Raw genomic sequence first — 25,556 nt, 5'->3', positions numbered from 1 at the left:
GCGTAACTCTCCTCTTTTCGAGGAAAATGGGCCTTACAACAAATAATTTAAGTAAGATTTTCCAACAACAGCACGCAGCACTAGCAGACCCGAGTCGCAACCTCATCTGCTCCCCCTTATCGGCGCTGCTGCCGCTGGGCAAGCTGGTACTCGGCACCAGCAGAGGCGTTAGCCGGAGCGAGCTGTTGAACGCTATCGGGTACCGTAAGATAAAGGCAAGTAGTGTGTAGGTATAAGTAGATGAAGCACATGAACAACTGCACGCAGGAATATTTAGTGAATGCTACTGACGATGACTCTTGTAGCGGAGTTTTGGGCTGACACTGTAGGGGTTTGTTGTCAATATGACAAAAAGAAGGTATAGATAGACAGAAGAACATTTTGAAGCTCTTTAACCAGGCTTTGGTGGCTATAGTGCCCACATCAATTTGAACTTTGCTGTGAAGATACGAAAACGATTGAGATTCTATAAGAGTCCAAAAACATAGATACCTGCTTTGTGCTGCTGAAAAAAAAGCTTTGAAAATGGTCTTTAACCAAAAAAGGTAAGGAGGAAGGGAAGACCACTATCATAAAAAAACATTGATCTCTTTGATTTAAGGTGAAGCGGCGTCTTCGAGCCATCATCAAAACCCTCAACTACCTTCCAGGAGTGACTCTATCAATCGCAAGCACTCTCTTCGTATCTAAAAATGTGAAATTGATTAGAAAATACAGCGATGATACGCACTCAGTATTCAAATCATCGGTACAGAAAGTAGATTTTCATAAACCCAAGGCGGCGGCGGCTCATATTAATAACATGGTAAGTAACTATAATTTAGGTACGTTTCAATTTAAAACATATTCCTAGATGAGACTAGAACATGCCATTTTGTGTGACGTATATGCCCCTCACAAGTGATTCGTTCGAAAAATTACAGGTTACAGTATCTCTCAGTCTCTTGAGCTGAGAGAATGAGCGATTGGGGTGTTAATTTAAATTTTAGTACTACAACACACACACTAACTACTACTAAATCACTGGACTTATAAGTTTCGTAGTACGGCACACGCTACGATCGTAATCTCGTAGCATGTCCCATACTACGAAAGTTAAGTCCGGTACAACGACTAAGGTGTAACAATATTTGCCGTAGCGAAACCGTAGCTACGAATACGAGCAGTGTAAAGGCATTCTTACATTATAATTTTAGATAACGATGTTGTTTAATTATTCAGTAAAATGTTCGTAAATTAAACCCTTAGATCTGAAATTTAAAATGCATATTACCTAAAACGCTATCTAGCTCCCGGTTGATGAGATACTCAAATTGAATATTATGTAAAATTACGATCGGCGAGACTTACATCAAAACAGAAAGCGACTCGCGGAATTAATATTCCTTTAATGAAAATGCAAATTTATTTATGAAGCCCTTTTAATATTACTGGAGCAGGCCTAAATCCGGACCTCTTCCTGAATTCAAAACCAAAATTTGATAGAAGGATGCTGAAAATGTAAATACCATGTTTACTTTCTGCTCTTTAAAATGTCTTTGCAGTATTTCGCGTCACTCCAAATCTTAAAATTTGTCTTAAATAAATGGTTTCCAGTATCATAGTCTGACCAATTAAAAAATTCTGTGTTTCAAAATGACTTAAAAAATGGTCGTTGGAATCGAACCATTTCCATATCTCAGTAACTCAGATGGTGAAAGCAGTCACCCCGCAAGCGAAAAAGGTCGTGGGTTCGATTCCCACCTTAGGCGATTCGATTTTTCCAAATATTATAACTCTACAAAAGTTTACTTAAAAAACTTGCTTAGTTTGAGTATTTGGCGTTGTTTTCTAATTCGGTCATTGTGGCTGAAATAATCAATGTTGATGAATCCAGCACTTAAAATCATTCGGTTTCATTCATCAATCTCTAATTTTTAAGTGATCCCTATGAAAACAAAATTCCTGTTATGTGTTACCATAGGGGTCACTTAAAAATTAGGGATTGATGGTGAAAGCGGGCATTAAACTACAATCTGATGTTACCTTTCTAGGTATATGAAAACACCAAGGGCCGGATCTCGGAAATACTCACACCGGCAGATATATCTGCCGACACGTCCCTCGTAATCGTTAACGCTATTTATTTCTTGGTAAGTAACTAATTATTAGGTAGGTACATAGTATTGTGCTGAACTCGTAGAGATGACTTTTTTTTATTTTTTATTTTTTATTTATTTATTTATTATTCATTTATTGAGCAATTACATATTTGATCCAAATAGCGTCCTAAATCCTCTTTGGTTTGTCTAGACACTATTGTTCTCTATACAAATAAAAACAAACGTTTTAGTATAAGCATTCACAACACTTTCAGATATACAAAACTTACTACTTATAACTATACTTTAAAATTGATGTTTAATTTATTTAAAACGAGTAACATAATATTTTTAAATATTTACGAATAATAAGGCTGGTTTTAGTGTCACGCGGACCGTCCGGTGCGGACCCGCTCCGCACGGCCAATCTGTATGAACTTCTAGGGAACGTTTTAGTAGAGTAATGCGGTCCGGAGGTACCGCTCCGCTCCCTAGCAGTTCATTCAAATCGGCTGTGCGGAGCGATCCGCACTGACAGTCCGCGTGACACTAACCAGCCTAATTGTTGATGATGTCACAAAATGTTTTGGTTTTACCGTGCACCGCTGATTCGGATCAGTCTCAAATCATACAGAGGTAGAGAGATCACTACAGGTGATCAAAGTACGAACTGCCAACTATTATTATTATTAATTATTTCTTTCAGGGTCATTGGAAATTTCCTTTTAAAGAAGTCACAGTAGATTCCTTCCATTCGCCCTACGGTGAAAGGAAACTGCCCATGATGAGGCGTGTAGGAAATTATAAATATACTAAAAACACTGTTCTGGATGCCCAGGTAAGCACAGTACAAAATGAACAAAATCTTTGTCGATAAGTATTGCTATAAAAACCACCAGAACCATATTACTTCTACGCCTGTTACTACTAAAGTCTCTTAGGAGGTACAACCTAATATGAGAGAAGCAAAATGCTACATTTTTCATAATCTAATCATTACATCAGGAGGATCAGATCGAATCGGATTGTAGCCCAAATGAGGCGCAATCCAATAACGTCTACCCTCATTAGCTAGCGTACTGGGCTCAAGGCCTAATTTGCTATGTAACTTGATTATACATACTTTTCGTTTAAGATCTTAGAGCAAAAATATAAGGTCCTTATGAGATCATGAAAATGTTTTCTTTATGGAGCTAATTAAGAAGCCAGGTAGTCAAATTTAAAATACTAAGGACTAAGAAATAAATCATCTTTGGTGTTCTACTTTATGAATTGAACAAACTAATACGATACTTTATTGTGATAGAGATATTATTTAACATAGCTTTTGCCCGCGGCTTCACCCGCGTGAAATTTAGTTTGTCACAGATCATCATAAATTATAGCCTATATGTTATTCTGGGTTATAAACAATAATACTGTAAAGTTTCATCAAAATCAGTTCAGTAGTTTTTGCGTGAAAGAGTAACAAACATCCAGACATCAAGACATCCAAACTTTCGCATTTGTAATATTAGCAGGAAGTAGGATCATCATCATCACCACCAAACATCAGGTTTGAACCCATCTAGGTTAAATCTAAGGATTCGAGGCCAAATCCTCCATTAGCCTCTGGTAAATTAGAGATGGACATGCTCCTGTAGTGGATGAGACTAAATAAGCTGATGATGAAGAAGATGATAATTATAATAGATTATCGTCTTTTGTTTCTGGTATTTATAACACTACATTTTAATTCAGATAATAGAATTACCATACGAAGGAGAGAATGCGTCGTTCGTCATAGTGCTTCCCATGGCACAGAAGGGCCTGACCCTTCTCTTAAGGCAGTTAAAGTTGGCACCAGGCCTGCTCAACGACGCCATTTCCAAGATGAATATGCTCCGAGTCAATCTTACCATGCCTAAGTTCAGGATAGAGACGAGCTTGGACCTCCAAGCTTTGTATGAGAAGGTAAGGACTTTGCCCGTTTTCATCATCAAACCCTAATTTTTAAGTGACCCTTGAAAACAAAATTCCTGTTATGTGTTACCATAGGGGTTAGGTTACTTATAAAATAGGGATTGATGGTGAAAACGGGTATTAGACTCTTCTTTAATAGACATATAGAAGATACATAAAGTGTTTTGCACTATAGTCATCACATCACAGTAATATAACGACGGCCAATGGGATTCAACCATGCATTGAAGGCTTGATTTGTTTATTTAGATACTTAAATTAATTAAATCGTTTAAAAATACTATAGCTTGTTCACAAGCAGCTCTTGTAAATTAGTAATATACGGTAATATTATCTGTAGTTTACAGTCACTTTTGTTGGTGAAGCTGGTCGTTAGAAAAAAATATTTTAAAACCCCACTCTGCAAAAGTTTTTGGATATATCCCTCTCTATACGACTTCCTCAAGAATCCTTGAAAGCAGGAAAGAGACAGATGGCATTCTATCAACACGGTTGTCCAAATAGTACCATTGTTTTTAATATTAACCAGTAACTCCATTTCTAGATAGGTGTCAAGCACATATTCTCCAACCGGAACTCAGGGTTGTCACAAATAGTTCACAACCAAACTGTGATGGTTTCCAAGGCCGTGCAAAAGTGTTTTATAGAAGTCAACGAGAAAGGTTCCGAGGCTGCGGCAGCTTCTGGTAAATATTTTAAATACATTGATAAGTAAGTAAATGATGCCTATCTAAGATAAGCCCCACCTCTCACACAGCTTAGTATCGTCCAAAGTAGGTACATTAATAAAAATAGGCCGTACCTCTAAAATTGCCGATGCCGGAATATACCTTTTTTATGTATTTTTGGTGACTTTAATAATATTAGTATATCATCAAAAACAAAAACAAACATTAAAATTTATAATCGGTTTCAGCGTTCCAAATTAAACCAACGTCATTGCAGGAACGACTCATCAGTGTCAAAGCTGACCGGCCATTTCTGTTTTACATAAAGATAAATGAAGAACAATTGTTCACGGGGATCTTTACCAATGTTTAAAGTAAGATTGAAATCTCGTTCGTTTCAGCCGAAAGACGTCCACTGCTGGACAAATGCCTCCCCCAAGGTTTTCCACAATGACCGGTCCTGTGCCGCCCGCATCCAGGCACCTCCCGCGACCTTCACCAGATTGTCAGTCCACCTAGTGGGAGGCCTGTCCACACTACGTCTTCCGGCTCGTGGTCGCCACTCGAGAACTTTTCTGCCCCAGCGGCCATCAGCAGCTCTACGAGCTATGTGCCCCGCCCACTGCCGCTTGATTTTAGCGATTCTGCGGGCTATGTCAGTCACTTTGGTTCTCCTGCAAAAAGATTGAAACCTATTTATCAATAATGGTTTCAGCGATCCATATGGTAGCGGAGTCTTTATTGGAAGAGGATGATTTCAAGGCTGATCACCCTTTCTTGTTTTATATAAAAAGAGACGAAGAACAGTTGTTTGCAGGGATCTTCACCAACGATTAAAGTAATTGTTTAGTACTTTATAAGATTTTAAACTTTCGCGTTCCAACTAAAAACTATAACAGTTACCTAGAAACTCATATAAAAATATCACGTTGAGACTCGTATTTCTCTATTTTAGTAGAAGTTTGCTTAAATTGTGATTTTTAAATAACGTAACTTGAGTTCTCACATGAAAGTTTTTTATTAAAAAAATTACGTGTCAACAAAATTAAATGAAACTCAAATCAAAAGCTATTAATTTCTTTAAATAAAACAGACTTTAATTAATACGTAACGTTAAGATTTCAGTGGAGTCTTAAAATGAAGGCCATTTATTAAAGTTTCCACGTTAATATTTTACCGAGCTTAAGTAGGACTGCGAAGTTCGCAATGTTAGCAAGGTTTTAGCGAAGTTTGGAATGAGAATAATTCAATTTGAGAATTAATAACGGCCCTTTTAAAGTACTCGACAGACCAAGAACCAACGTCAAATATCGCATCTTGTTCTTATTTTTACAAGCCTTTCAGTTTTTAAAAGTTGTTTATTTTAATCTACTCTAGCCCCATACTATTTAACTTAATGGGGTACTACACCAGTAAGAAATAGTTTTCTAGGCACAACTTAAAAAAACGTTTCATTTTGGTCCCTGAAAACCAAGTTAGTTTCCAATTGGCTATTTATAAAATTTAATTTTAGTAGCTTTGAAATCAATTTATTGACAGGCAATTGAGTTCACGACCTGATAAGGGTGAATTTCAACAAGTGCATATTTTTGCCTAATTTTGGTGGAAATTGTTATTTGTGTATTTTTATTCTTTAATTATAGATCAAATTTATTGGAAACTTATACTGTTTCTAAAATGATTAAGACATTAAATTTTGTCCAGTAGTTTTTTAGATTTTCCTTACACCAAAATTAAGAGAACACCAAAATTTATATTAAAGCACCAAAATTAGAAAATATGCTATCAGTCGGTCATATCTTAGTGCCAAGCTCAAGAAATGGTTTTAAATTTACCAGCACCGACTCCAAAAATATTAATCATGGTATATTGTCCTAATAAATAAATAACGACGTACTTATTTTCTACTTTTAAGTGATTTTTGGCGTCGGTTTTAATTTTTTTGTTAAAATTATTTTTTTTCATGCTTTTTAGTTGATTAGTCCTTGTTATTGTCACTGAAGAGGGACAGTACCTATGTTTAATGTGATTAAGACTATAATTATCCATTTTGTAATGGAAAATTATAGTCTTAATTACAATCCAAGTGTAAATAATCTTCCTAGCAAAATACAGGCTCCCTACTTTAAATATCGGCAACTAAAAAGTATCAATGTATCATGTGTCAATGTATGTATCAACAAATGAGTATTGAGTATCATCTAACTCCTAACTTATGTTGTTTGACCTTTCGTCATCAGCTCATCTTAAATACCTGAAATAATACAACTGTATGTACATACCTACCTAAAATATTTAAATAATTATCCTCCAACTCCTAAGCGTTAAGGAGTTTTACCTTCCATCATCATCTCATCAACATTAGAATTGATGACTACTTGAATAACTTTAGAAAACGTACTGCATTCCTACAAAATTTGAGGTTTACTCTCGATTTCCCTAGAATCCCATCATTAGATCCTGACTTGGTGACAATGGGACCACCACATAAGTGTACCCTATAGAACAAAAAAAGAATTTTGAAAATCGGTTCACAATTGACGGAGTTAAGTCGGTTAAAAATGCTTTGGTGCACCACCAAAAACACCAAAATTGACTCACCAAAATTAGATTCTCGTTGAAAAAGCTAAATTATATGAAATCTGTTTTAAATATAACAATAACATTTTAACACATGGTATGAAAACAGTTCCTTTACATTATACGAGGAATTCAACTAAAAAGAATAGCTTAGAAATCTTATACAAAAAGACACCAAAATTGCAGAATTGTTGTCCGTTTAAAAAAAAACAACACATTTACGTTTTTGGCGGGAAGACGCAGAGGTCTTGCACCCGTCTGCCGTCACTGCTCGCGGGGGCGGTACTAAACCTAACGAATGATGGGAGTGTTTAAATCCTGTTTGATCTTTAAAGAAACTGACGAGCTATTTCATTATTGACACCAAAATCATAAATTTTTCGCGGACAAAACTTAAGGACGTGACTTAATCACAGTTATTTGGGAAACTTGCTTAATTTGGTAATCTTAGATAATAGATAGATTGTATAATCCAAAAATATACTTTTTCCCTAAGTTCTGTTTTGATCTTCAGCTAAAAAAATACATATTGTAAGAAATTAAGGATGTGGACACTGCACCAAAATTAGAAACGCTTAGTTCAATTATTTTTTGTCGAATTTGTAAAAGAAAATACTCATTAATAATGTTGTCCTCAAAATGGAACCTCTGTATATTTTCGTTTAAAAAAAAAATCAAAGTTCTATGTCATAAAAAACATATGATTTTCAGCTACGCCGCTCAAAAAATGTGTTTGGGAAATTGACCCATAAGCCCTTTCTCGTACAAAATTCTATGGGAGAGTCGCATTTTGAGCTCATCCTGTATCTCTAGCACAAAACTTTCGACTTCGAATCGTTTCCGTACTCGACAAAATTCGATGCCCAGCCTTCGAATTCAACGATAACGTGACCATCTCGATTGTCAAAATTAGTTTCGTGCTACCTTTTCTCATACCAAGTTCACTTTATGTCACGTTCACAGGGCGCTGTTTAAGTTTTCATTCTAAACCTTTTGATGGCGAATCGAATACCCAAACAATTCGAAGTCGAAAGTTTTTATCTAGTTCATCTTCGAATGACTACAGTGGTTACTTTTTTCAGCTCTAATCACAAGTAAATTAAGTATAGCAGAACCAATAAAATGCCTGGTTAACCATCCATTTTTGTTCTTCATAAAACTAAACGACGAGGCTGGGTTTGCAGGCATCTTTACCGGCGCATGAAGAAACCAATATTTTTAGTTATTAAATTTATTTGTTTTAAAAATGTTTTTTTTTTCTCTAATTACCCAAATAATTATAAGAACATTATTTTGATGAATTCAGAAGTTTTATTTACCTACACACACTTTCAGGTGATAAGTAAGGTTATAGTTACACATAAACCACCTGTACAATTTACACAATCAATATTCTGCGTACTTTCCACTAGCTAACACTATATTAGTTACTCTTGTGTAAAACGTACCGTACAGATAGTAACCAGTAGGTATTCGTAATCATAATAAAATCATGATCAACATGTTAAGTTTCCAAATACACTAGTTACTTTACCACTAGACTAACTCACCCTTTAATCATTTTCAAAAAGCCTCAACATTCGCGATACTTTAAACAAATTACCACCAAAGCGCCATCAAAAGTTTCTCGCGAAAGTTGGTAAATTCCTGACATGCGCAGAGGGGATGCCCGGTTCGGGACGTTTTCATTCATCCCTTGAGTCTTAGTAGACGTTCAGTTGTCGCCGGGACTACACCTCACCCTGTCCCAGCGCGGACGGAAAAACTTTTACGATAGAGCGAGCAAAAATTTTGATTTGGGAAAGTGCTGTGTTTAATGTAGAACATTCTTAATGAACTTTGTGAACTTTTGTTATTTTAAAACATGATGTAGCTTTGGAAGAATTAATTTAAATTAAAAATAGTGAATGCAGTAATGGAACGCAATGATTCCGATGCGTATGTTGATATTTTAAAAATCTTGGAAAAAGTTATAAATGGAAGTAAATTTTTGGAGTTTCTTCTTTTTGGTACAACTGCACCTGGCTTTTCAGACGAGAGGAGAGAAAACTGTAAAAGGTAAGGTAACTTTTTAAACAAATTTTAATTAGGTATTTATTGTTGACATAACGAGTGTTAAGGTATATTTCGTATAGGTTAAGTGATCGTTTATTAAGTGAATGTTTATTTACAGCCAATAAGTAGCTAAAAAAGTTCTAGTTTTATTCTACTTTTGTGACACTATGTGTATCTAGTTTAATTAATTTTAGTGTTGCAATATTTTAACAGGAATTTTAACTTTGAAAAAATCTCTAAATACAAAATTTTTAAATTTTCATTTGTCATCAATTTCTTAATATATTATCATGAAGATATATTTTCATATGAAAATAAAAATCTTATAGCAGGGTTGCATGTTGTACCCAGTTGTTTTTATAATACTTATACATAAATTCATTGTTTACCGACGATTCGGGCCGCATGAGTTGTGGTTACGAGCCGGCTGTAAAATTTACTGCTTAGTGTTTACTTCAAAATATCTGTACTTAAAAGCAAAAGCTCTATTATTTTTTATTTATTTGGAAACTCTATATCTTATTTATAATTTACATGTTACAGGTGATTGTAATAAATATTAACTCTAGCCACAATTTTACTTATCATTAACTTTAGAAAAAATAACCTTTAGTTAGATAGCAATTAAAAAATTTACCTATGTTTTCGATCTGTATCTATCGCAATAATTCTTTGTAGGTTCACACACAGAAGATAACATAGAAACCAACCTAAAAGGGCTCGATTCTAAACCGCTCGAGTTCCTCGTGAATCATCATAAGAATGACGCACACGACTATTTGCTACCGGTTTTCCCTCACAACGAGGAGATTGAAGAAGATGATGGTGACGATGACACAACCTACTTAGATTATTACGACAAAGAACTAAACTATAAAGACTCCCCAGATTTAGTTACACAAAGAAACGACCATGACGTCATTCCCATAGATGATAAAATCCCGCTTCATACTACTACAGATAATTTACCGATATTTTTGTTGGAGCCCGAAAATACTTATGTCGTTAAGAATAAACCAGCGACCCTGAAGTGTAGAGCCGCCAATGCTTTGGAAGTAAGTTACAGATCATATTATGGAGTTATAAAAGTTTTAATGGCATTTTAAGCCGTATGTGACACCTTTATGTTTGTAATGGGAGGATGTTGTTGCTAAAATCATAAATAGGTATACCTATTTATTTATTTAAGTATTAATGCCATACCTATGAATTGGTACATAAGGCAAACATAATGCCATAGGGCATTCTCCACATCTTTACCTTGGGGGAAAGCAGAAAAAAATCGTTCTCACGATAGTAAAAGAACCGGGAACGAATTAACGACCAATAATCGAAGTTTCAAGTTTCAATATTGTATTTATAGTAGCTAATATTAATGAGACAGTAAATTACTATTAAAGGTAACGGTCTAATTACTAGACAATTATACAACTACATCGGTATTCGGTTTCAAGGATAAATTTTAATGACGACATTGACTTCCAAGATATCTTTAAATACCACCACAATTAAGTATAAAGTACCAATCAATAACATCCATCCGCAAAACGCTTTTTCATTTGCCACAAAGGGGCATAACTTTTGACTTCTATAACCATAACCATAACTCGTAACAAATCTCCGTAGGTATATTTCAAATGCAATGGCGTGAAGACAGAGGCTGTCAACTCTGAATTCGTCGATCCGCAAACGGGGGTGCGAATCATAGAGGGGGAGTACAAAGTGACGAGGGAAAACGTCGATGAGTACTTTGGCAGCGAGAACTATCAGTGCTCCTGCTTTGCTTGGACGAGCAGAGGGCATATTCGGAGCCAGCCCGCCACTATAGAACTAGCCTGTAAGTAAGTCTTTTTGATGGTTATTTTGCTTATTTATTGTTAGTAACCCTTCCACTTTACAAAGAGTCTGATTGTGTAATAAAGTTAGAAATTTTTTCGTTACTTAACTAAACATGCTGGTCAAATGAGGAAAAATTTATCAATTATTTCCATTTGGGTTCCGTATGTTAATGTATAGAATGATTTTTTTAAAGTAATTTGGCATTATTATAATGTACATTTAGGTACTTATTACTTACTTCATAAAAGTGGCGCATTATCAAAGTTGCTTAAAGTCTAAAGCTGAGTTGCACCACCTAACTTTGACCGTAACTTTAACGATAAAAAAATTTGCGGGTTCCAAGAAAGTTAGTTATCCTCCAGGACTAGTCAACCTTCACAGGTTTGGTTTTATAATCGAAGGCCAAGCTGTAGATCCTGGCTATACAAGAGTTGCAGTGATGGGGCAGAGAGGTGGAATTAGTCCCGTATATTCTGAATAACCTTTAGCACACGTCGAATCGAAGCTGCTATCTCTATTCGCCGAAGTCGGTGTTTTGTCACATCGCATCCGTATTGCCAAAGGTTTATTCTGTCAAAGGTTCAAAGTGATATCGGAATAATATTGCTTTCAACAGAATACGGCCAAACGTTCTCTCGCGTCAATTTCCAGTTAACTTTATCGCATTTGACTGTCAATCGCAAGATACTAGGCCGCCCAAAATCTATGAAACCATTGAGAGAAAAGTAAAACTAACTAGGTACCTAGTTTATAATGAAAACAAAAGACGTTTTTTTTTCTAATTTACAATTTATTTGTCTGTAGTTGTAAAGTTTTAAGTAACGAAAAATATACAAAGGATATTTTTCTTAGAACATACCAAACTAAATATTGGCGATTGCTAAGTTTCAAAGAACTTAGCTTACTTACTTTACTTACCGTCTGCTCGTTTGCCTCCTGTCACATAAAACAATTAGTTAGAATTGGATATCATATTTCTTTAAAACTCCTTTCTAAGAAATTTTCATTTTTCAACTTGTTGCTGGTATGAGCTCAATATAATCATCATCATCATTTCAGCCATAGGACGTCCACTGCTGAACATAGGCCTCCCCTAATGCTTTCCACGTTGAATGATTGGTAGCGGCCTGCGTCAATATAACGATTAAGTTTCTTTCATCTTGAAAATAATTTAAGGCACATAAATCAAATACAATTCTTATAGACGTTATTGCGACAGAGTAACTTCTCTTGTAAGTAGGTAAGAACTACGAGTAAGTTTTGTCGGAGAAGCCGTTCTCTAGAAATTAATAAGACAAATAATAAGCGTTCGTTAAATCATAAGACGTCCATTGTTTGTATAAAGTCCTCACCCAACGCGACCATCACCAGAGGGCGTAGTGTGAGTTTACGTCAAACGCATTCGATGTCGACTGCGTCAAAAAGTGACATTAAATGTATGACTGATTGTATAGCGCCCCTAGCGGAAACTATAAAGAACTAAAATCTTCATATTTTTTTCTACACGCTCGCTAGTGATGACGCTTGATGTAAACTCACACTAAGCCCGGATCATCGGTCCACCGAATGAATAGGCCAGTCACTACTTCTTTAGTTCTTGAGTTTCTTAAGTTCTATGAGATGTACCCCGTCTACTGCCACCTAACTTTAGTGGTAACTTAGAGGAGGTCCTTCTGCAATGCAGACCAAATGCCTTGTTGATAGTGATGATCATTGCTAATTCAAGCCACACTTTCAGACATAAAGAAGCACTTCCCAATCGCCCCCCAAACCCAACTGATAAAGCAGTACGCAACCGCCACCTTTCGCTGCGAGCCACCCCCGGCGGCGCCGTTTGCCCAACTGTACTGGCTGAAGAATGGGGCCCCGGTGGTGGCAGATGATAACGTGCAGTTGACCAAGGAGGGGTATTTGGTAATCAAGCAGGTTTCTTTGGTGGTAAGTGAAATACTTTTCGAGAATTATTTTACTAAAGAATCATACCTCTGCTTATATCATACTTGATTAATAAATTGAAGAACAAACGTAGGTCTTTATTCTCCTGGTCGACGATAATTTTCCAAATATGCAGACGAAACATTTACATTGCAATTCTTGGGATTGAAAGCGAAAATGCAGCTAAATAGCTTTTGGATTTCACAGTATTTGAAAACATTATGATACCTATCTATTTTTAATTGTAAAAATAGCACTTTTCAATTTGGCCTTGAAACTCTACTACATCTTTCAAGAATGTACTTTATTCTTCAATGTTATTCTTAATTTCATCTTTATTAAATACACAGTGTTTTCTAGGACATGGCGAACTACACATGTGTGGCAGAAAACTTGGCGGGAAAAAGGATATCGGAGCCAGCCCAGTTAAAAGTTATCGGTGAGTTGAACTCTTATGTTCCAAGTCGTTAAGAGTGCTTAAGCTCAGAGCTGACTGACAGTAACTACTTTAAGAACTACAAATTGTCTTAAGACGCTGCTTTTCGTTGGTCGTTTTTATTTTGTGTTAGCGATGTAAGGGATTTCGTATGAACTTCATAAGCCTTTGTTTAATCAAAATAATTCGCACGTACGTAGGTGCTTACACGTTCTAATCCGTTATTATTTTCTAAAGAATGCATTACCTTATTCTACTTAGAAGCACAACACAGCAAAACTTGTTCCGTAATTAGTGATTTTGGTTCGTAATATTTTTGTACCTACTTTATTATTACTTTCAGATATTTGTAGATCGGTTTTCACTATATTAAACGTTTTTTCGGGGAAAATCAATGTAAATCTTAAGCTTTGCATTTGCTTACTCGACCAGACCTAACTACAAGGAACTTCTTAGAAAAATGGCTTTATGCCCGTTTTCACCATCAATCCCTAATTTTTAAGTGACCCCTATACCCCCTCTCTATGGTAATAGGGGTCATCAATTGATAGTGAAAACGGGCATTAATCCCCCTTTCTCCTTCCAACAGTAAATGGAGGTTGGACGTCCTGGTCAGGCTGGAGCGACTGCTACTGCATCAGCCAGGAGGGCCGCGAGAGGAGAGGAGGCCGGCGGAGGGAGAGGTCTTGCACCGCGCCTCCCCCGCTGCATGGGGGGCAGCCCTGCAGCGGGCAGGAGGTGCAGAAGACTAAGGACTGCTTGGATTGTAATTTAGGTAACTTGTTGGTTGCATCAAAAGATTAGAGTGACAGCTATTGTGTCAGCCAGGAGGGCCACAAGAGGAGAGGGGGCCGACGGAGGGAGAGGTCTTGTACCGCGCCTCCCCCGCTGCATGGGGGGCAGCCCTGCAGCGGGCAGGAGGTGCAGAAGACTAAGGACTGCTTGGATTGTGATTTAGGTAACCTTTGGTTGGGCCCTAAGTAGACCACAGACAAGCTGCAACAGACTATGATAGCGGATTCACAAAGACTTTACAGAACGACTGCGGTATCCATTCTTCTCACTTATGTCACCATTGTCAAGTGAATAAGCGAGATGCAAAGAGTGGAATTTATTGCCATTGAGCAGGGTGTCATCACCTTAAAAACCTGTTTAACTAAGGTCTTTCTTTCAGATATGTACGTTGATGGAATGGATGGGTTAGCCGACGAATCCACGGATATTATACTAGGTAAATATTGCTTTAAAAGTGGTTAAGCTGCAGTATCAATTATTATACTAAGATCAAGATTTCTACATGAATCATTTGTTTTCAGACCGCTGGTCGCAATGGTCTGAGTGGTCAGAATGTGACACAGACTGTCTGAAGACCAGACGACGGCGGTGCCTTAGCAGCATACGGAAACCTTGTACTGGCACTGATTACCAAGTCGCCCAGTGTCCCGTATGCGTGAGAACATCAAAGTCAGCACTTATCAACGACGGTGAGATCACCAAACCCAATATCCTGCTTAATGATCATTTTCTCATCTCAAAAATTTTAGTCCGGCCATTCTTTGCAGGTTCGTCGTACTGGCCACTCCTGATAGCGTTGTCAATTGCATTCCTGATATTTGTTGTTATTGTTATATTGGGAATCAAGTATATGAAATTTAAGATGACTGAAAACTCCCCTTACGTGAAACCGCCTTCAGGTAAGTTCTTTTCACATATTCCTCTATTTATAACAATTTCAATCACGTAAAAGAACTGTAATGTGTTAGATTTTAAGTCTCTTTTCCTCAAACAGGGTCGAATTACTTCGGCAATGTGATAAAGAGGACCCTCACAAACCAACCAGACCTGACCATCCACGAGGAGTTCCACACCATCGACTCCAGACGCACTCATCGACACACAAACACTTCTAATATTACTAGGAACGAGCATTTGTATGAAGTGCCGCAGCTGGCTACCAGGTGCGTTTAGTAATTTCAAAGTTCAGGACATATTATAACCATAGTTATGTGGTTATGTGGACTTGGAAATAGGTAAAACATGTTTTACGTACAATTAGAACCAGGTATGGTAATAAAATTAATGAATATTTTTTAGAAATGATACCTAACAGTGTTATGACTAATGTTGTTACGACTCAGAAGAAGAAAATAGCGATGTGGCGTGGTATTGACTGAATCCCTAATGATTGACGAAAATACATACTTTTAAGTTACACAATGTGTTGATGCAATTTTTTTTAAGTACCTATACATTGGCAGTAACTGATACCTAGTACATAATGTATGGTTAAGTTAGATATTCTTCAATTAAAAAGGAAAAAAAAATAAACATGTTTCTTAGCATAATTCCCAGTTTATTTCACAGAATAAACTATAAAAACACCTCTAATTTAGGGTTCTATTATACTAATTGCTCGCTATCGCTACCAGATGCAGTGCAATTAGCTAATACGTTTATCTCATCGGTATGTCGCGCACGTCCCGAGCGGTTCTCTACCAACTACTAGACGTGACACTTTTCTAGAGGGAGGTTAAAGGACGGAGCACACTTATCAACCTGGAAACGGATCGTAACCGCATCAACGAGGCGGTCAGTATTCTTTGTATGAAACTCCGTACTGTAACGCACACTTAGAGCACTTTCACATTTAGGTGATTTAGAAGCGCGACAGACGCGCTGCCGAAAATTTCATATATTCACATTATAAAAACGCCGCTGTCGCGCTTCAGTCGCGCTACTAACGCCCTAATGTGAAAGCGCTCTTACACCGTAATGTAAACGCCTCGCCTCGCGGTCGACTGCACGCGAAAGCCGATACGGTGTTGTTTCCTTTCCGGGTTGATAAGTCTGCTATGACCTTTATGGAATGCGCTCGCAAATTGAAAGTGGCTACAATTTGCTTTGTCTCTTTAGTTTATTGGTAAGAATCAGGTAATGCTAATGAATAAAGTAGTTAATTTAATTACACAACCAAATCACTATCCTTCCATCTTTGATTTTATTTCTTTGGGTTTTACCATTTTATGTTTCATCTGAAAGTTATTCCAGGGTTGGTTGACTTCTTTTGTATAGATTTTTCAAGACACTTATTCACTTTCCACATATTATTATGTGAAAAGTAATCTTACCATAGCAACTAGTATTATATTATCTGTGATAGCACATAAAAAAGTGACGCAAGTAATTTAGCTAGTCCCATTTTTCAATCTTTTGTTTATTACTGGAAATGAAAGTGCTACCATATGTAGGTACTTTAGTGATTTTAAATACTCCCCCAGCAATATAGAGCTATCATGATAATAACTATAATTATTATGAATGCTGCCCGAACCCAGCAAGACGGCAAAGTGCATTATTAAAGAAGCCCCTGATGGTAAAATATTCAAATGCACTTTGAATAATGAAAGTTTCATAAACTCCGGCTTTAAGTTTTCCTATTTTTCCTTCATTGCTGTTATTACTAAATAGAAGCAGTGGTTTTCGAGACACAGCGGTGATAAAGAAAGCAAAAGTTTGTGAATAGCGCTAGCTTTCGTGAGATTTGCATAATGTTTATCTTGACGCCAAAATACTGGGCAAAGTAAACTAAGTCTGCCATTTTTCTTTTATATCTCGAAATAGTTTTACTTCTTACATTTTTAATTAACTTTGCAGCCTCTTTTTAGCAAAAAGTTGAGTGTTTTGTGCCAAGTAATGTGACAATGGGATGTACACACGCCCACATTGTTAACTATCCATTTCCGTTTTTGCTCTCGCTCTAATCAAATGGCGATTCTTTGCGATAGAACGAGATGAAATGACTTTCAATGGGCAGTTAACACTGTTGGCGATAGTAACTACTATAATAAAAAAAAAAAAAAAAAAAAAAAAACATTTATTCGCTGCAATTTTAGGGTTACAAATTAGGTGTGGACTTCCTCTATTAAGTACATAAGCACCTGTGTCAGAGGTAGCCGCTCTTCCATAGCATAGCATTGTAAAAAACCTTGGTAGGGTGCAGTAAACATTTCAAACCAAAAGAAAAACAAAAATGAAAGTTAAAGTTAAACATCGAGACTATGTAAAACTTAAATAATTAAATTAAGTACATGTTCGATTAAAAGTATAATTTAAATTAGTGAGCCAAATAAAGTAACAGTAAGTATGTGGTGTGTGTGTGTGTGAATATGTGTGAATGTGGTGTGTGTGTGTGTGTGTGTGTGTGTGTGTGTGTGTGTGTGTGTATGTGTGTGTGTTTGTGTTTGTGTGAAAATAATGAAATATTATTAAAATTTAAGTTAGCCTAAATTTCAATAAGTTACGTATGAATTTTCAATATATTTTCAGTCTCATTATAATCCAGATATTTTAGCCATTCGGTAAGTATTCTTTTACACTCCCTATATGTTAATGAGTATATTTCAATAGTTTTATTTATTTTATTGTAAATTTGTGAGGATAAATGCGAGTATTGGTATTGAGCAAATCGAGTGTAGTAGTACTAATAACGTAATCTACAATATCAGTATTTAAAAAAAAAAAATGATATGTATTGATTCTCCCCATATAGTTTTTAGTTTTTAACGTATTTAAAAATCTGAGGTAAGAGCCTTTGTACAGTAAGCGTCAAATAATTCATGACACCCAAAGTAGCCAACAAGTTCGCAACACGTCTTTGTTGCAATTGGAATAAGCATTTTGGCCACGAACTATTTGACGCTGACCGTACTCTTATTCTTTTGTATCGAGCATCTAGACTAAACTCTCTGGCGCTATACCGATTAACGGATTTCAAATTATAATCGATACGTTACTTATTCTTCTTAATCGATGCCTTCTCTTGCAGCTACATCTCGCCCATAGACCACGAGGTAAGAAACAGCCGCGCGCGCGCCAAGGACACGCTCCGCTCAGACCGCTCCGACTCGAGTTGCTTTTTGAGCTGTGAGTTCTGTCACTGCTGCTTCTGTGAGCCTTTGCATGCTTTGTGTTGCTTCAACCAATCTATATCTTTGGAAGAAGGCTTTCTTTAGCCAATAGGGATCTTTCTAGGGTAAAAAAGCTAGAGTTTGAATTAGTCCGTTGCATCGGTTAACTTATCAAAAAATACTCGACACATATTTATCACTTTTTCAAATTAATGAAAATTGAAAGAGATAAAGCGCGCCAAAGTTCAAAATAAGAGGCCCGTGACGTTAAGGCGTACTTAAAAGTATAGAAGTTTGTGACGTCACGCGGAACTTCAACGCATCATATTCATAACTTCGTAATTACTTCTTTGATTAAAAAATAAAAATATACGTGTCCAATATTTTTTGATAATGTATTTGACGGACTAAAATAGTTTTTAAGGAAACTAGCGCATTGTTTCACTCAATCAACTCTCAACGCAATCCTTAGACTAAGCGCACTTTGAAAATAACCTTGTTTAAAGAAAGTTACATGACGGCAGATCATACTAAGCTCTATGTCATCTTATTGTATAATGTAGTCTGATAATTAAGCCACGATAGCCGAACGGTGAAGGGGTCGGACTGGCCGACTCGTGATCCGGGGAACGCGGGTTCGGTCCCCGCCGCCGCTCGACTATTGTGGTGAGCTCACTCGTGACACAAGCATATTTAGCTTAGTACGAGGGGCTAACGGGAATATTAGTAATTTGTGTAATAACAAATTACTAATATTTTTATTAAAAAAAAAAAAAAAAAAAAAAAAATTATGCTGTTGCTGATTTGTAAGGCACAATTTATTGACAGTATCATATTTTTCGTAATGCAAGCAAAGACGACGTTGACACATATAGCAACTTAAATATTATTATCACAGGAACAGCCTGTTTAGTAGTATAGAAGTCTTGCAACAAACTTCAAATATTTCCCTTTACAGCGGGTTCGTCATACGGCAACGAGAGTGTAGAGATGTCCCCGTCACTACGGAACAACGCGTCAGTCGACTCGAAGTTCTCGCACCATCTAGAAGCTTCCAAGATGGAGACAGCAGCGTCCAAGATCATGACCGGTGAAGGAGGGTGGCTGGGCTTGAGCAAGTGTGGCGTCAGTTTGTTCGTGCCAGACGGGGTGTTGGATGGCGAGGAGTTGTTCTCGATTGAAGTCAGCGATGACGAGTGGAACAGGCCAACGCTGCAAGAAGGTAATTGTCAAACCTTTTTCATCATCATCATAATTTCAGGTATAGAACGTCCACTGCTGAATATATGCCCAATGATTTCCACACTGGCTGGTTAGTGGCGGCCTTTAAGGAAATCAAGAATCTTGAAATCAAGAGTGGAAAGGCGGCAAACCTGTTAATTTAATTTAAAAAACAAGTGAGTATCACGTTAGTCAACTCCATCAGTGAATTCGAATGCAGTTCGAGTACTTTTATGTGAGTTTTTTCAGGGCGCATTATAGGTACACGTCCACCTCTATAGTGAGTCTGAAAATGTTTGTCAGTATTATTTTTAATATCAAAACTTTTCTCGTGAAACATACTTCAAGTGCTTTTCGAACTTGAAGACAACAGCGTTCAAAATACAAATCAAAACTGCTGTAAGTAAATTAAAGCATCCCATAACTAATTCGACCTTGGACTTACAAAATTAGCCCGTCTGGGGGATTGGTCGATACCAAGAGGCTGAAGGCTATTCTTATTTAGCTAGGTTAGGCTATTTGAGGTCGCAGATTTGTTCTAGATAAAACTGTCTAGGTTAGATAACCAAGCGACTGTTGCGCTTTTAGATAGCTCAGATTTAAAGTGCCCAGTTTAGCCTGGGCTAAGAAGATCTAGCACAAATAAAAATAGCATCGGTATCGTCTAACTTACCCCTTACGTAGTTTACTATTCTGAAGTAAAGGTAGAGATTTTGGCTAAGTCTAACCTAAAGGGATAGAGACCATAGTCATAAAATTAGGTAGATGTTGTAAGACATTTTATCAAGATTAAGGCACAGTTATCAAATCTACTTGTTAAACTTATAATCGACTTAGAACTCGAGTGTCTCTATTTACCCAACATTGTCAATTTGAACCCAAAGCTAAACCGACCAGGCGGGTTAACCCAACATCGTAAGCCGGGTAAATCCAGAAATGGGATTAGCGCCGCGCCTACCTAAATCCAAATGCCTTCACCTGAAACTTGAAACTCGGTTTAGCACGTTTGACAAAAAGACTTCATGAAAAAAGTACCTATAGAGGAACATATTATTTCGAGTCCGGGTTTGTTCTTTATTGTTTCTTCTTTATTTTTTCGCTTTGAATGTGGTATTTTTCCGTTAGCCTCAAAGAGAACTTGTTGATACAAAATTAATAACTGAAGTTTTCAAATTGATTAAAAACACATTGTGCATTATTATTGTTATACATTTTATTAAACATTCTTCGGTATTGTCGACTGGCTCATGGGACTAGGCCAAGTAGTTAATAAGGATGATGACTGGGTAATGAAATCAATATTTAGTCCGTAAGACAGATAATTAGTAAATATTAGACTCATATTTTTTAATTTTTTCCATAATCGAATAATTACAGTATTTATTGAGTTGAAATGTCGCGTGACGTCACTTTTGAGTAAAAATTCTACTCAAGCGTGACGTATCGCGCCATTTCAACTTGATGTATCACTGTTATTATTTAATTATGAAAGGAAATAAAAAATTTATGAGTAATATTTTCTAATTATCTGTCTGACGGACTAATAATAGAAATTTTGTCATCTAGCCTATTATATTTTTTATAAACTTTAATCATTAAGTATTAAGAAGTAAGTTTGGAAAGGTCACACTTTCCTAAAATATGCTTCTATTCTTTTGTCGCAGTAAAAAGTAGAGCAAACCAAAACTACGAGTAGGTAACTTGAGATACTTAGTCCAAAAGAAACAAACAAGTTTGGACTATTCTTTGGACCGTCGTCACCCGATATGGCTAGTTACGGGAAGTAACTTACTTTGTCGAGAGTTAAAGCGCGGACTTTTAGTTTGGGGGTTTTTATGAATATTTCATAGCATTAAAACGAAGCCATATGCAGGTGGCAATTTATTCAGTCTTAGTATTATCATAATCGTTGAATAGTTATTATAAACAAAGTTGATTTTCAAGATTTTCTGTTGGTGTTTTTAGTTCTACTGGTTCTACTGAGATTTTGAAGGATTTATAGCCTGTTGTACAGATTGATCTTTTAAGGTTCGACCAATCTTAAGGTCGTGCGCGATGGTGATCAGTAGAAATCAGTTGCATCGCCATCGTGCTCGCGGGCAGAAAGCGTTAGTTTAGTCAAACCTTTCTAGAATAGTAAACCGATCTTGTTTCCATTCTTAATTAGAGTTAAATTTCTATAATTTTGTCACTCAACTATGATTTTTCACACACCAGGTGAGACCCAACTTAGTCCAGTGATCCGCTGCGGCCCCAAGAACATGCACTTCCGCAAAGGCGTGGTCCTCACATTCCCGCACTGTGGAGCCCTAAAGAACACCAGCTGGCTGCTCTCCATCCTCCAGAAGCCCGAGGAGATCAACACCAGGGAGTGGAGGAAGGTCCTCACTCTCGGCCAGGAAACCCCCGGGACCCCCATCTTCGCACAAGTCGACCCGTACAAAGTTTACCTCGTGTGCGAATTTCTAAGCGACTTTGTTTTAGTTGGCCGAAGTTTCAGCGGTCTAGACGCCAAGTTGCTCAAGTCCGCGCTGTTTATCTCCAAGAGAACTGACGGGAATTTTTACACCGTGAAGGTTCACGTATTCAACGACACACCGCACTCCTTTTATGAATGTCTCGAAAACGAAAAACGCACCGGCGGCACTTTACTCTGCGAACCAAAGGCAATTTACTTCCAAGAGAACTGCTCCGATTTGTGCTTTAACCTCAGAGACGTCGGCGTGGGCTGGAAAATACAGGGTGGGAACTACCAGGAGCTCCCGTATTCTCAATTATGGAACATGAATTCCAGATCGATGCATTGCGCCTTCGATTTGCTCCAGACTGACGCCATCAATTGCTTAGAGCTCAATCTGTCTATCCATCAAAAACAGAAGCAGTCACATTCTGTCAATTTCAACCTTAAGACCAACGATCTAAACTCGAATTTCAATTGTAAACGCTTTAGTTGCTCTAGTATCGATATGGGGTACTCCGTGAACATCGTTGAAAATCCTTTTAGCTACTCGTCCTTAACAAAGAAAGAGGGTCGCTACGACTTCATCTATAAAAACAGTGCTATGTATAGGAGTAACTTTAGTGCCGACAATAACTACCGAACTAATGTGTTGACTAAATCTGATAGGGTGATACTTTGTAAGCTTTTAGACTCTCAGACATCGAAAGGCAACGATTGGAGGTTGTTAGCTGAGAAATTGAAAATCTCTTCATATTACTATTATTTTTCCAACACTTGTTCACCGACTGAAAACATTTTGAACCTTTGGTTGTGTAGACATAACGACGTTAATATGTTAGTTAATCTGTCGAGGATTTTCAGGGAAATGTCTAGGGTCGATTGCGCTACTGTCGTGGAAAGAAGATGTTTTCCCAATTAATTAACACTGTTTGATTAATTTATTTTAGTAGTTCATTATTAAGATTCATTCACCGAAGAATTCACAAATTAAGATAGATTTTACACCGTTTTAAATTTTTGTATTAATTTCTATTTCTAGTCAGTTAAACATTACGAAGTGCTTAAAACTTTAGAGAAGTATGTTTTAAAAACATTATTAGGCTGTATATAAAATGTGAACCAAAAAGGAAAATATTGTATTGTTTAGTTAAGAGATAGTATGTTTAAGGTAGTGGTTCTAAACTTTTGATTAAAGTAAATATTTCGAGCTAAATGCATTGTTTTATTTGTGCCATGCACGTGGGGAGAATGTATATTAGTTTTGATAGAGTTTCCCTGGTTTGGGATACATTCCAGAAATAATATATTGTTCAGAATAAAGAGCATAGTCCTCAAAACAACGTTATTAGAATAATTATGTAATGGTGGTTATTCTTATAATAGTTCTTATTATATCAGCAGTTTCTAAGTTTACTGAACACCCTGTATGTTGCTGCTATCTAGTGGTGGTTGCATAATATGAAAAATAACCCTTTCTATATTATTTGCTACGTCATGCACTAATGATTATGAATAGGTACTTAATATTAACTTTAGCTACGCACATCACGCTATCACTCATAATGAGAGGTGTTAGCAAATTGTTTGATCCCAACTAATATTATAAATGCGAAAGTAACTCTGTCTGTCTGTCTGTCTGTCTGTCTGTCTGTCTGTCTGTCTGTCTGTCTGTCTGTTACGCTTTCCCGCTTAAACCTCGCAACCGATTTTGATGAAATTTGGCATAGAGATAGTTTGAGTCCCGGGAAAGAACATAGGATAGTTTTTATCCCGGTTTTTGAAACAGGGACGCGCGCGATAAAGTTTTTCTGTGACAGACAAAATTCCACGCGGGCGAAGCCGCGGGCGGAAAGCTAGTGGAAATATAAATAAGGAAGTAAAGTACATAAGTTATTTTGAAGTTGATTAATTATTAATTGAATAGTCTGAAAAACAAAAATTTTTCTTAGGTATAATCTGTAGGAAATTAATAGAAAAGAAAGAAAATTCTTGCTTTCTCAGATTCTGATTTCATATGATACCTAATCTCTGCTATAAGTCTGATTTTAAACGGAACTGTTGGCAGAGTAAGTAAGTATTCTATGGAATAAAGTATGACTGATCGACTCTCGGTAAGTATTTTGCTTTTGTAATTCAAGTCCTAATGTAGTTAATCTAAAATATAATGTAGTTAGGGAGTAGTATTAAGTACGATTTTATCAAAAGCAAACCGTAAATACATCAGAATAGAGTTCTTACCTGATCACTTATGTAGAAAGAACCTCAAGAATTCTCGGTACAGTCGATACTGACTGTTCAAGTACGTGATAAGGAAAGGCACAAATGTTTGATCATTCACAAAATACTGGAACATTTCACCGCCGAAATGCATTTGTTCCACGTTCCAACACTTCCGTCGAATTTGTGGAACGTAAAATGTACCAGATATTATGTCATCACGTTCGACTGAAACGGGAGAAATAGAAGGCAGATTGTCAATACTGACGTCGCAGTTCGCAGTGCCAGGTCTAGTTTATTTTAGCACTAACATACTTGACAACTTATCTGGAACGCCACAGCGTGTTTCTGAAAATCGAGTTCGTTCATTTAGAAACTGATAAAATGAATTCCCTCGCTACTTACAGGTTTTTTAAACATACTTACAAGCATTTGGCAAATATAGAGTGAATAGGAACTTACAGGGCACGTATGTACCATCCTAGACTGCATCTCACTTAACACCAGGTGCGATTGCGGACAAATACCTGCCTTGTCTTGCTTAAAAAATACAAAAAATAATAAGAGTTAGGTAACAGGTCTTGCTACTTCCAAGTGTGAAATCCTCCACGTAAGAACAATTTAATACAAAGTACGGGATATCGAACTACTCGATGGACTGACGACCTTAAGAAGGAAGCTGGTAATGGCAGGGTTAATAGAAAGAAAAATGGGTAATAGTTGGTATAGCTCTGCAGCGCTGCTTGGGACTGTCATTGACAAAGTTAAGTACCACAAACTTTACACCAACACGTTTCCTTCTTAACGTCTGGATTACATGCAACCGGGCGATGGCCACTTTAAAAAAATGCAGTAAGGCCAAAACATTGTTTGTCAAACCTCTATTAACAAAAACAACCTCCTAAAATCCGAGGCGTATAAATCATATCGCAATCAAACATTCAAGCCAAGATGTCGCTTGTAAATAATTTGTTAGTGCGCCACGACACGCTATAACGTTCCCACGGTTCTGACCCACATACAGGGTGTTCAAGTATTAACGTTAGGGTTGAGGCGCGCAGACGATTGCATTGTTTAATAATTGAGACCACGTTCCTACGTACTCTATATTGAAAAGGGCCAAGGAATAGGCGGCGAGAGGTAGAGCTAGCGTAGAGATAGCTTTCAAACAAGGTCGCAAGAAAAAGAAAGGTA

General features: G+C 36.9%; 1 protein-coding gene across 1 annotated transcript; it reads left to right on the top strand.

Annotated features, from left to right (window-relative positions):
* Nucleotides 1–26: 26 nt before the first annotated feature.
* Nucleotides 27–23,347, top strand: LOC135071330 (netrin receptor UNC5C-like). The gene is made up of 19 exons (XM_063965122.1): nt 27–215; nt 602–805; nt 2,034–2,132; nt 2,788–2,919; nt 3,822–4,034; nt 4,588–4,729; nt 8,374–8,487; nt 10,025–10,401; nt 10,973–11,183; nt 12,924–13,123; nt 13,481–13,559; nt 14,146–14,331; nt 14,731–14,787; nt 14,873–15,040; nt 15,119–15,250; nt 15,346–15,514; nt 18,382–18,479; nt 19,422–19,685; nt 21,902–23,347. Exons 1-19 carry the CDS (start codon nt 27–29, stop codon nt 23,062–23,064), a joined length of 4,197 nt encoding a protein of 1,398 aa, XP_063821192.1. The 3' UTR covers nt 23,065–23,347.
* Nucleotides 23,348–25,556: the final 2,209 nt, after the last annotated feature.

The sequence above is a fragment of the Ostrinia nubilalis genome, chromosome 4, assembly GCF_963855985.1.
Source record: "Ostrinia nubilalis chromosome 4, ilOstNubi1.1, whole genome shotgun sequence".
Classification (NCBI taxonomy): domain Eukaryota; kingdom Metazoa; phylum Arthropoda; class Insecta; order Lepidoptera; family Crambidae; genus Ostrinia; species Ostrinia nubilalis.
Note: the sequence above shows the minus strand (reverse complement) of the source record. Positions and strands in the feature narration are given on the sequence as shown.